Raw genomic sequence first — 13,617 nt, 5'->3', positions numbered from 1 at the left:
TATATATATATATATATATATACTGTATGTTAAACCGTGGTCATACAAATGTTAACCAATACACACAAAAAAACAAAATTACACTTTTACTATAATAAAACCATGGTTATTTTCCTAACCCTAACCCAACATTCAGAGAGTAGTTACATTTTAATTTGTACATTCTAATTGAATTTATGTGGCACGAGTATGGTTTTGAGTGATTCTTTAAAATAACACTTATTAAACATGTTTGATTATTTATTTTTATTGTGTCATTCTAATTGTAAAAAAAAAAAGTTTGGCTGAATGATAAAAGTGAATGATAAAGTGAATGCATGGCCACCAGCCATGCAAAAAAATCTTGGTAACATCTATGAAGCCCATATTTATAATACATGATGTGTATTCTAAAGGCAATATAATTAATGCATAATAAAAATATATTAACTCATGAATATTCATAAGAACTATTTTAATATTTACTAATTTGTGGTAATAGCTTTTAAGAGTGATGATTTATAACGTTGCATCCACTTTTACAATCGATTATATTTCTCACAGTTAGAATGTATTATAAGTCTCATATCTTGCCATGTTTCTGATTCTACTTAAAAGCAATCAAAGAACACCAAGTATATAATATATTTTTTTTCTTCTATCAAACAGCCATAAGATCAGAAAACCAGTCAGTTGAATGTGTAATGTGACACATTTGCTTTGAACTATTTTTTATTGTATTATCACTGTGATGGTAACCTTTAGACAGCTGTTGATAAGTAACTCTGTAAGTCATCTTTATTTATATAGTGCTTTAAATAAACCCAATTGTGTCAAAGCAACTGAACAACATTAGGAAAACAGTGTGTCAATAATGCAAAATGACAGTTAAAGGCAGTTCATCATTGAATTCAGTGATGTCATCTCTGTTCAGTTTAAAAAGTGTCTGTGCATTTATTTGCAGTCAAGTCAATGATATCGCTGTAGATGAAGTGACCCCAACTAAGCAAGCCAGAGGCGACAGCGGCAAGGAACCGAAACTCCATCGGTGACAGAATGGAGTAAAAAACCTTGGGAGAAACCAGGCTCAGTTGGGGGGTCAGTTCTCCTCGAACCAGACGAAACCAGTAGTTCAATTCCAGACTGCAGCAAAGTCAGATTGTGCAGAAGAATCATCTTTTTCCTGTGGTCTTGTCCTGGTGCTCCTCTGAGACAAGGTCTTTACAGGGGATCTGTATCTGGGGCTCTAGTCAGAAATCATTTTCCTGTTTGGCGCCTAACTCTGGAATAACCTACCTAACATTGTTCGGGAGGCAGACACACTCTTGCAGTTTAAATCTAGATTAGATGCCATTCTTCTAAAGATGTAGCAAGTACATCGGGTGTTATGTTAAGTGTTCCTGGTTCTCCTAATTAATGCAGCCTAAAATTTCTTAACAGATTTGGAAGTTTGTAACTACATATCAACTAGTGGTCATTGGATTTTAGTAGGTCTGCTACTGTAAATATATGCGAACACTATTTTGATGGTCAACCAACAGATAAACTGACTAGAAGTTGTGGCAGTGAAAACATTGTGCCACAACATCTTTTCAGTTTACTTGAATTTTTTTCCACTTTGAGTGTTTGGGGTGAACCGTTTCAATTATCAGCGGAAGGAAAGAGGATATAGAAGGAAGGGAGTCATACCAGAGAGTAATTGCATCATCTCAAAGTTTGCAGTAGTGTGGGAGTGATTGTTTGAAGAACACTGCAAGGTGGAAAGATGGCCATTTGTTCAAACAGTGGCTTTCCAAATTACTCCTAAATGTGACACTGCCAGATCATCTGCAATAAAAGTTTTTGTGAAGACCAGTATTGGCTGCTCATTGACCGGTCCGGTTTTTTAAAAAAAATTTTGTTTCTTATTTGTTCAAACTTGTATTTTTCTTTTTTTCTCATGCCATGGACAATTGTGGAATAAGTCTTCCTTTTGAACCGTATTCTTTCTTTCATCTGTCCATGGGATTTAAATGTTGTAACGGGTGTTTTTGTTGTTGGCTATCCAGGGTTAATTAAAATTATGTCAGGGTTAAAACCTGACTGGCACCCAAATATTTTCCTAAATAGAGTTAAATTTATGCTAGGGTGGCCACCACCATTACAAAGTTCATCAGCTTATTCTACTACACTAGATTCAACCGTTCTTGAGCATTCTAATAAAAGTTAGGTAGCATGTAGTTGCCAAGTTGTTTATAGTCAATTGATCAAGGGGACCATTGAAACAAAATGCAACCCATAAAAGGGTGTAAAAAAAATAATTCAGCCCCTGCCCCTGAAAAGGGTCTGTACACATCCCAGATTGTGTATGTAATAACCTAGAACACTGTCTAAGACTTGATGGTTGCTCGGTCAATTCTTCGTCCTAAGTTAGGAACCTAGGTGTGCTACTTGATCACAATCTTTCCTTAGAAAGCCACGTTTCTAGCATTTGTAAAACTGCATTTTTCCATCTCAAAAATATATGTAAATTACGGCCTATGCTCTCAATGTCAAATGCAGAAATGTTAATCCATGCATTTATGACCTCAAGGTTAGACTATTGTAATGCTTTATTGGGTGGTTGTTCTGCACGCTTGGTAAACAAACTACAGCTAGTCCAAAATGCAGCAGCAAGAGTTCTCACTAGAACCAGGAAGTATGACCATATTAGCCCGGTCCTGTCAACACTGCACTGGCTCCCTATCAAACATTGTTTAGATTTTAAAATATTATTTATTACTATAAAGCCCTGAATGGTTTAGCACCTCAGTATTTGAATGAGCTCCTTTTACATTATACTCATCTACGTCCGCTACGTTCTCAAAACTCAGGCAATTTGATAATACCTAGAATATCAAAATCAACTGCGGGCGGCAGATCCTTTTCCTATTTAGCACCCAAACCTCAAAACAAACATGCAGACTCGATACATTTTCTACATTTATTAACAATCAAGAACAAGATCCCCTTACAAAAATCACACATTGAAGGAAAAAAAAAAAAAAAAAAAAAAAAAAAAAGTTATAAATAATTTAATCGGGGACGACATACCATAGGCTGAATTTAATCTATTCCATCTAACTGGATATTCCTGTACAGCCATTAAATTGGTTATACATGCAAATAAAAGTGCTATCCTAGTTCAAATGCAGAAAATCACTGATAGATTAAGGTGCATTCACATTAAAGCTGAGAGATTCCTCAAACAAAAAGGAAAAGGCCATTTAAACAAATGAAAAGTAACAGTGTAGCCATTTTTCACAGTAGGGCGAGTCTAGTGATATTTACCACTGAAGATCTCAGACACTGGAAACCAAATTCATAGACCAGACCAAATCACCCACGTCCCAGAGGAAGGCAGTGCATCTGGAGGAAAGAGACTAGTTTAAGGCCCAATCCCAAATTCTACCCCTTAGCCCTTCCCCTACCCCTCCGTTTCGCGCGTCACTTGAAGGGGTGTCTTGATTCTCTTTGGGTTGGAGGAGTAAGGGGAAGGGCCAGATAGCCCTAAGATTTTTCAGAACCACACTTCAAACTGACTAGTATGAATCATCTCGGCAACATGGCTGCTACAGCGAACAAAAAGACACATAAAATGAAAGCTTTTTTTGGCATTAAAGATTTTTAAAAAGTAATCACTTGTTTTGTTACATTCAGTTGTGAGCTCATATGTTAGCAAATATTAGCTTTTTTTTTTTTTTTTGGCAAACGTCATATTACAGACTGCATGATAGTGCCACAGCATTTGTCTGATCAGGGCGATAACTGCCGTAGACAAATGATGGGGACTAAAAAGGGGCATGGTCTTGTTGCACTCCCACAGAGAAAAGGAAAAGCGGCGTTTGTGTTTGTCGCCATGTTGTTGAAACGCTGTTATTTTCATCTCGGAGTCCTATCACCTTTGTTTGGGCTTCCCAGGGACACTGTACTTAGAAAAAAAATGTTGTTTACAATTTAGGTTTAACTCAGTTCCCGAAAATTATAACCCACATGTAAAACTATGTGCCACACATTTTGCTGAGGACAGCTTCCTCAATCTAGGGATATGCCGCTATCAAATTTTCCTGTTGCGATTAATTGCTCATGTTTTTAAATCACGGGTAAACTGTATTATCACTGTATTGAAATTTGGTTAAATGCTCATACAGTATAACAGGTTAAATAACTTTTCCAATAAAAAAAAAATATCCTGAACATTTAAATAAAAAAAAGCAACTCCGAAATGTATAAAGTTAAATGTTTTGCACAGATTAAAGTGCAAAAGAACTATAAAAACCCATGAGGTTCATCTTACCTATAGCAAATACACAAATCTGAACGGCTATTTAAAATTAAATAGGTTTTAGAAAGTAGAGCAGCTGGTTTATTTGTGGTGTTTCAAGGGGTAAGGACTGCATTCAGCGTCATCTGCTGTCAGAGAGTGAATGTGCCTTCATTCAGTGCGTCCCTTACGTGTTCCTCCATGTGAGAGTTTACAGAGCACACAAGTATCTTTCAAGCAGCACACAGCAGTGTTGTGCATTTTGACCAGGTGATGATAAAAGTATTCTTAAGATGCATATCAAATTCTGAATAATTTGTAATGTATAATTTGCGGTATTTCTACGTGCCCACAATAACAATATCGTGCAAATTACCGTAATATCGCTTTACCAAATACCGGCACAAGTCTACCTCAGTCAGTTTAATGCCTGATTCGCACAAAGATTATTCATGAAAGATTGAACAGTTCCCTCTTTGTCTGGAGAAGGCGTTGTTTATGGACCACAACCGGTAAGTATTTTATTAAGTTGGTGCATTTAACGGTTTCTGTAACTTATTACATAAAGAGAAATGCGGTTTAGCTTTAACTAGATGTTAGGGCTTTGCGGAAAAAAAAGGGGGATTTTCATGCGCATCTCGTCAGTGAAGGCGTTCTGTCATTAGAAGTACATCTCCAGCACTTGCGTTCAGATCAGGATTACCAGGTTTTCAAGACAAATCCTGCCCACTCGCTTCTCAAAACTACTCCAAAACTAGCCCAATCGAGTTTCCAGGAGGGCAGCGCGCACTAAGCTGGTGCCGAAACACAACACAGAACAAGTACTGATTGTGCCAGTTGTTCCTATGAAGTCCCTCCATCAGAAATTCGTAACATGGAAGACATCGGCCCATTTTTATGAACAGCGGTGAATTGTGCAAAACATGAACACGTTATATTGCACACTGTAAACAAAGCCTCAAAAAAAAAAAAAAAAAAAAAAAAAAAAAAAAGAAGTGACCTTCAAAGGCTCTAATGCGCGCCAGCATGTGTGTTTTGTAAGAGCTAGACGATGACATGACGCGTGACGGCATAGTAGTGGTGTCCCAATCCTTAAGGGAATATTTTTAGGAGAAAAAAATATATATCCGGACCATTCAGATTTGTGTTCGCTCTATGGTGTTTATTACAGAGCCAACTACTGAAATATTTAGATTTAATAGGCTATTTATCTTATATATTTTTTAATCTGGACTACAAATGCCCTAGATATTGTTAGAAAGTGTTTTGATCTTTTGTTCATTCACACTTTACATTATGGCTTCATTAACAAAACTGCAAATGAAGAAATTATTCTGAACATTCATTGATCTTAGGTATTCTAATATTTAATAACAGTTAAAATTGAAAGATGCAACTGTGTTATATAGTTAGCTAACATGAAGACTTGTTAATCTTTATTAAATAGATCTATAGCAAATGTAGCTAATGCTCATTGTTTAGCTGTGCATTTATTGAATGAGCACTATGCAATGTACAAACGGATTACGCTATATTTTAAGTATTGCACTGTATTTTATGTAAAATCATTTTCTATTTTTAAACTCTTAAATTTAAAGTCAGTTTTTAAATAATTTTCAAGTTCTTAAATTGCTTGTTTTATTTTTGTGATTATTTTTCGTCATGACTTTTTTTTATTATTACCATTGTGTATGAAATGGGCTATATAAATAAACTTGCCTTGCACGTGAATGCATTAACTAAGGTTAACTAATGAGGTTGTAAAGTGATACCTATTGGTTTTTTGCACTTTAATGTGTAAAACATAAAAAAAAATTCTGTATTGCTTGGTTTTATACTTATACTGCATTATGACCACTTTTTAAAACCATTTCAATACGGTGATAATACCGTGATAAAAGCATCAATTAACCGCAACAGGAAAATTTGATATTGGAATATCCCTACTCCGAGCAAGTAAGCATTTGTGATGGCAAGCAGGATTTCAATGCATCAGGAGCGGATTAGATCGCGACGAGAGATGCATAATGACAGACTGCGAATACTTCAATATTAGCACACAGGTGAATCGGTCAGGTTCCTCATCTTGAGAACTGAACACAGTGGTGTATATCCCAAAAGAATCATAAATCAACTATAGTCACAAGCTCGCTTGTAGAGAAACCTAGTTCAACGATTCACAATCAGCATCACAAACTTGTGTTAGGAACACAACGGTGATTAGAAGCATAGTTTCATGTTGGTAAGACTTATGGGCTTAAATATTATGCTCTTGGGCACAGTTAGCAAGCTAACATGCAGTGCAATCTAGATTTTCCATTCCACTTCAATATATACACATTTTAAATCGATCCATTTTAGCGGGTCTTCTTTAAACACTTAAAAGAGGGACCTTCAAGGAGTCAAACATCAAATAAAGCAAAATGACAGGGAAAATATATTAGTCATCAGGTGCCTTGATCACTACAGCAGCATCTTAGATCTCCAATCAGTTAATTAGCAGAAGTTATTACTCATGCGCATGACGTCATTAATGACAGCCCTAAATTGTTGAACTAATGTGGTTCAAACGCTGGAGATGCGACAGTGCTTGGGAAACATTCATAAATGGCTAGTTTCCACAACAACGCATCATACCGTGGGGGTTAATCAGTGATTTACATCATTGTACGGGAAACCCTGAACTCTCTTTACAGACTTAATTCCAGATGCCTCTCAGAGATGCTGCATTTTATATGATTGTAAGAATAAGTGACTCACGCCAGGCCTCAGAGCCGTCCACTCCCTACCCTCTGTGGGACAGGGTGCTGTGCAACCACTTGGCCCCGTCTCCCTCTGAAATTACCCCGAAAACCACGGCCTCGTAGAAACCGCCCAGGGACCCCAAAAGTCTCCACGTTCAGCTTCCTCTCCTCAGCCCATGTGGTACGCCTGAAGCCAGAGAGAGACATTACTTTGAGGAAACACACCCAACGAAATACAAATGCCTCATACCTTGACTTAAGTTCTGAGGAGACGTTATCGAAGAAGCACTTGGCTTTATTGTAAAAGCACTTGGGCCCGAGTGGATCCTCATCTACATTGCTCTCGCTCTCAAGGACAGGCTTTTCCTTCTCTTTATCGATTCTTTCCTCTGGGCTCTCCTTTGGTTCTGACAGGAGAAACACAAGAGCACAAAGAAAGTCTTTCAAATCAACTCCAGAAGGTCAGGAGCTAAAAAAAAAAAGAATCCATACCTTGAACACTGAGCTGGTCTTCAATCTCTTTCTCCAGCTCATCTTTATTAAACTGAGCGTTTGCCATTTCAAAGTCAAAGTCCGACTCAAACTGCAGGGTGCTGGGCTTCATGCTGCCTACAAGGATTTGACCTCTGCCACGGTTCCTGGACCGTCGAGCTCCTGCAAGACACCCCAGATATGTATCGAAAGCAGCATTCATTTCCACAGGAGAAGAAACCCCTCAGTCTTTACCCTGTTTTCTTCTGCTGCCTGGAGGCTTGTTCTCATCATTGGCTGAACTTGGTCCCTTCAAGGCTCCTTGCTGCGCAGCTGAAGCAGAAAGGTCCCATGGGGATAACATTATGGAGGGGTTGAGAATTTTTTTTTTAATGAAATTCCACGTGTGCATTGCTTTACAACATCAAGACAAAGACCAGCAGGTTTAATTTTTTTTGCCATCATCCACAAGGAGTTCGGTCACATTGGTGACGTTGACCAATAGCAGCACAGAAGTCCTTTCATACGGTTTAATCAATGAAACTAATTAAATGACATGCGATAAATGGTCAAGAAGCAATGTGTAGTCTAGACATGCTTGTCCACGAGAGTCAAAATTGTGCAATTTGACACCATGACTATCATGAGCGACAAGTATTGTCTAGTCTGAACCTGGCTTAGTCTTGTCAGCTACATAGGAAATACTGAATTTAGTTTTTGCGCATGTGCTAAATACTGAGAATGTCATGTCATCTTTAAAATAATAAAATAGGCAGTCCAGGATGCCATGAACCAGAAGTAGAAAAGTAGCGCTCCAGCCCTCTCAGTATCAGTTCACAGGGAACTGTATGTATGGTTATCTGAGTGTTCACTGGAGTGCTTCATTAGGTTCATTCATATTGCTTCCATCAGAATGACCATTACATAAAACTCAAACTAAAATAAAACTCTTGAAAGTTACGTACGAACACCTCTGTTCTACTAATTTCAACTGACTTGTTAAAACTGCTTAAAAACTGTGGCAACTTTTTTTTTTTTAAAACAGGAACACAAACAGCTACTTTCCCTGGTAACGAATTACTTTTATTATGGAGTAATACAGTTACTAACTAACTTTTTGGAGCAAGTAGTGAGTAACTATAATTACTTTTTTTAAAGTAACATTCCCAACAGTGGTCTTTAATGCCATGAAAGCTTCTGTGGCCATTTTCAACTCAAACGGTGTCCAGCTTAACTCTTAAAATCTTTCCTCACAGGGTTAAAAATCAGCACCAGCTGCTAAACCATGATAAAGAGGGGTTGGCAGAGAACATGTCAGAGGATCTCCCAGCATTAAAGCGGAAATGTTTGGGTCACCATCTGGTGTGGAGTAGCTCACCTCTCTGGGCCGGGGCTCTGGCCCGCTGCGCTCTGCCCGTCTCTCCTCCCTGCTGCTGCGCTCCAGACAAACCCTTCTTCTGCGCCGCTTTCTCTGCAGGCACGGTCTGAACAGCCTGCTCAACCATTGGGCCTCTCCTCACAGGAACACCAGGCAAGCCAGAGCCTCAGAAACAGACAGCGAACAGTCACTCAGTGCACCGTTCACAGCTCAGTTTGAGAAGGCTGCTCATCTTACCGAGGCCCAGGGCAGCGGCATACTGCTGGCTGAGGAGCGAGCTGGCGGCCAGCTGGCTGTAGGAGGGCAGCACGCTTCGGTAAGGACTGTAGCCACCCTGAGATGCAGGGTAATGAACCGAACCCACAGACGACTACCGGAGACATACACATTAGCCCTACCTTAAGAAATATGCAGAGGAGACTCACAGACAAACTGACCTGAACAATAGCAGGGTCCTGAGGAAGACTGTGGTGCATCTTCAGAGGTTCACAGACCGTGATGTCTTTGATGTCACTTCCTCGGAAGATGATGTACTCAAAGACCTCATCCCTCGGCGGCACGGGCCGGTCTGTCGGTCGCCCCTCCGTCCCAAAAGACCTCACTGACAAAAACAAAAGCTGCAGTGAGACTCCATGACTGCGTCACAGCCAAATAAACCAATGTTATGGACCTTACAAGCTCGAACCCAAACAAACTTCACCCTCTTTCCATTTACTACGGTGTCAACATTTAGGAAAACAGATGCAATCAAACCAACAAAAGAGCAATAATATACAAATACACATATCAAGGCAATTCATTCATGTTATCACTAACAGGAGAATCAGCAGTTAGAAAAAGAACACTGCAAGTGGTTTCAAACGTTTGTTTTCCTTTCAATAAAAGCAGAAAAGAATTAGAGAGTGCTAGAGTTAGGAGACGGTCACACTCAAACCTAAGCAATTACGATTTAAGTGAAAGACTTAAATGTTTGATCATGACTTCGTTATTAATTTGATGTTTCGAAGATGCGAATTTTAGAATGCAAATTTCTGCGCAAAATTGGAATATCGGACAAAACATTTGCGAATAAGCAGCGTTTCAACCAAAGAGAACAACATCGTCACTTCCAGAAACTGGCACTATAAATCACTAAGAAAAGAAGAAGCTACTGAATATACTCATTGTCATATATAATAAACTACTTGCACCTCATAAGGAGCGGACGAAACATGGCTTCTTGTGTGGGAACGCAGTCGTTTAACAGGCAATTACAGACTTTGCTCGGGCATTTCCAAATGACCATATAACCACACTTTAGATGTGTAATGAGATCGATCCGCTGGTAAGTCACGATTTACCGTCCAAAGTCACAGGACTTCGCATTTTAATTCGAAATTCGTTTGCACCACTCGACTCTGATGCGATACTTTAAAATGCGCATAAAAGCAGGGTGGTGGAAACCCAGCTCCTGCAGCGGGCCAGTGAGGGGTTTAAACGACATCTGTGAACAAGTGATGCATACACATTCTTTATACGTTCAAACAACTGTCTATTTTATTTCATATCATTGAAGAGGACTGGCTAAGAAAGAGCTCATTTGAGAGCTGATCTCGTGCGTGCCCCACCTGGAAACTAGTATCAAATAGACCTGTGTGTTTTTGTTGTGAGCACTCACCTTTCGCCAGAGCCACGGTGGAATTATCAGTGTCTATAGTGTATAATATCCCCTCATAGCGAATCTGAGCTTTAGAGATCAGACTGATCTTACTGCCGATGTAAGGAGTACCGCTGCTCATGATCTCAACACAAACCACTTCAGCTGATTAAAGAGACTTCAAACAGGCCAGATCTGTTCAAACCGAAGCATAGGCTGTGTCAGAAAGCGCTCATTAGTGATTTATAGAGATGACACACCCCGCCCATTATCTGAGCCGCTGCACCTGTCCCGCATCTTCACTACACTTTCAGCAGACATTTCGGGACATTTCATCATCGTGGAAAATGCAAAAATGCAGTATGTGTCATTTATAAAATGCGTATTTAATACATTCATTCAACTAATTAATTCATTAGATTTTTTTTTATATATATATATGGAAAAAATGAAAAATAAAAATAAAAAAAAGGTCCACAATGAACAAAAATTATTTGGAAAAGCCCAGCTTTATTCATGTGCTTTGAGAATTAAGCAGATTTAACAAAACAAATTACACATAATAATATAATAATAAACAGTATTTTAAGATTCAAACACTGGTTGGGGTCTCTGAAACTTCCCAAGGGGACACAATAAATCCTCAAGTTTATGTTAACGCATCCCAGCTGGCATTTCAGTGTTGATTCACCGGTTAATCAGCGTCGGATCAACATTGTTTCACGTCTGACCTTCATCATGGGTGAATGAAGGACGTTCTGTAGACGTTAGATTAACGTTGAATTTGATTTGGCAAAGTGAATCAACTTTGATAAAGCGATGTTGTTTCACTGTAGTACCTTTCAACATTGGTAATACTACACAACAGTACGTTTAATTAGAGCCTAGTTTGGATTTAGATCAACACTGTTATAAAGGTTAAAAATCAAATGACTGGCAGCAATGGCTTTACATTCATCTTAAATGAACTATCACATCCTCAAAAATTAAAACATCAGTTTTATTTTGGAAATACACAGTATTAAAACAAATTGAAATAATCCCAAACTTTGACTTGCAGTATTTATGCATGGATGTATTGTTAAAAAACCTGTAGAAGAACAATCGCAATACAATAATATTTTAAGTTTTTTTTGTCAAATACATATCTTGCACTGCACCTGCAAGATAAACCCTTGTACTTTTATGACTGAAACCAGTCGATCTTTTATTTTGGTGGAAAACTACAGTTTCTGTAAAAAAACATGTTTTAGTAATGTGTCTCATTACAAGAGATGTGTGCACATCTGTGTCTTTTTTTACCGTGGGGAATTCAGAATGAGATTTCTACCAAAAGGGACCCTAAAATGTTAGAACCAACAGCCTTGTGTATACAGGTGTGGTTGTGCTTCGGGTGATCCTTGAAAGAGTCCCAGCGCTAGGTCCTTTCTGATGCCGTCCCCTCCACTCTCTCCCACTTGTGCACTTTCTGTACCGTCCTGTATAAACTATAACACCAAAAATAAATCCTCATAAAATATCAACTTTGATATTGTGAAATATATTTAACTGAAAACAAATCACACAATATTTTCACTTTACAGTTCAGTAACTCGGGTTTGGAAACAAAGTGGACAATGTGGTGTATTTTGCCGGTTCTCCAAAGGATCAAACTCAGTCAGGGATTTTTCTCTCAGAAGAAAAGACTTTATTTTAAGCAAAACAAAGCCGAGAGGCCCCTGCAAGGAGATCTCCCGAAATGCAATTTGGTTTCTCCTTATATACACTATATGGGGCGTTTCCAAATAGTCAAACTTCTCCTTATGCTTGCAATTTTGGTCCCTCCCTAGGGAGAAGAGGCCCCCTTGCTTGATTTACTCTAAACACAGGCCCTTCCTGGCCATATGTTTCTCCTTAGTTCTGGACATTCCAGCACGTAAACATCTTCCTTTCTCTCCATTACCTATAGGATTATAATGGAAAAACAACTAGCAACAAAAATGGCTTGATTCACATTGATTATTCTTGATTGATTAAAATCTTACTAATAAAAATCTTCCACATATTCTCCCCTTTGAGACTTAATAAGTCTCACATTTGATTATTTTTATCCAGAGTGCTACTCCATAATCCAGTCATATTATTTACACTACCTAGTGACTAAATAAGTCACATTGTATTATCACCAGTGACTAGATTATGAAATTCCACTCTGAGGGATTACTGGACCAAACATCTCTCTTCTAATTTGACAAGGAGTGAGTAAAAGATCCAGTCTCCCTAACCCCTCTTTAATAGTAGACATTGTTAAAAGCATGAATGTGCAAATGGTTCAGCATTTACCTGGTTATCACAGTTTTGTATAAAAGGCATAAAAATACATACACATACAAATACAAATCACATCACACATTGAATATCACAAGATTATAAGAGTTGATCTTCAGCTTAGATACCTTATGTAACAATTTCCCATTATTTTGATATCTTTGAATTTAATTTGCTTAACTGTGGCTTTGACTAGTGTCCTCAATATAGGAATTATACAGTAAAATAGTAAATATCCTGTCATTAATGCAATTCCTAAAAACTTTCCCTATTTAGTTATAATCTATGCTCCCCATGCTCCTAACTGTAAATCGAACCAGTCTTACATTTTATTATCTTTTCCAACATTTTCTTTATCTATCATTCTTAGCCTTTTCAATTTGATCATTACTTCATTAAATGCTCCCTTCTATAAATACAGCATTTTCCCCAAACATAACACATACTTTTCCTTCTTCAATTCACAAATCTTGAGCTTTTCTATTTTGCTCCTTTCATTCTATTTGTTGCATCAAATTGCTCTATTTTCCCTTCAAATCTTCTTACATCCATATTTCCCTTCTCATAACCTTCAAATTCTTCATCTACCATTACTTAAAATTCTCTTTCCACTTTTTATTTTCTATTTGTTGGCTCAGATCTGCTCCCAAGTATTTTGATCTCAGTAGCAGTCCCATCATTCTCTCATTCCATCTTCACCAGGGAGACTCTTTGCGAGTCGTTGCAATGGTCTTTCCCTCGTTGGCAAGGGTGGGTCGTTACTAGCACGCCCTTCATCCCTCACTTCATGCTGTGTGGAGTTGTTGAAGCTGGTTGGGGT

General features: G+C 38.2%; 1 protein-coding gene across 1 annotated transcript; it reads right to left on the bottom strand.

Annotated features, from left to right (window-relative positions):
- Positions 1–2,927: 2,927 nt before the first annotated feature.
- On the bottom strand, positions 2,928–10,726 carry lsm14b (LSM family member 14B). The gene is made up of 9 exons (XM_026196673.1): positions 10,512–10,726; positions 9,292–9,455; positions 9,092–9,224; positions 8,855–9,019; positions 7,732–7,809; positions 7,498–7,659; positions 7,256–7,412; positions 7,022–7,192; positions 2,928–3,366 (listed from the first exon to the last, which is right to left on the bottom strand). The coding sequence occupies exons 1-8, from the start codon at positions 10,630–10,632 to the stop codon at positions 7,030–7,032; spliced, it is 1,143 nt and encodes a 380-aa protein (XP_026052458.1). The 5' UTR covers positions 10,633–10,726; the 3' UTR covers positions 2,928–3,366; positions 7,022–7,029.
- Between the last annotated feature and the right edge of the window lie 2,891 nt (positions 10,727–13,617).

Source organism: Carassius auratus, chromosome 21 (assembly GCF_003368295.1).
Source record: "Carassius auratus strain Wakin chromosome 21, ASM336829v1, whole genome shotgun sequence".
NCBI lineage: Eukaryota > Metazoa > Chordata > Actinopteri > Cypriniformes > Cyprinidae > Carassius > Carassius auratus.
This window is presented reverse-complemented; position numbering and strand designations above follow the sequence as displayed.

Bases quoted from the DNA above. Each gene is read 5' to 3' on its own strand.
- lsm14b (XM_026196673.1), bottom strand. From the start codon at position 10,632: ATGAGCAGCGGTACTCCTTACATCGGCAGTAAGATCAGTCTGATCTCT. The intron at 9,225-9,291 runs GTCAGTTTGTCT...TGTCTCCGGTAG, and splicing joins AGGACCCTGCTATTGTTCAG to TCGTCTGTGGGTTCGGTTCA. The intron at 9,020-9,091 runs GTAAGATGAGCA...TCTGTTTCTGAG, and splicing joins TGCCGCTGCCCTGGGCCTCG to GCTCTGGCTTGCCTGGTGTT.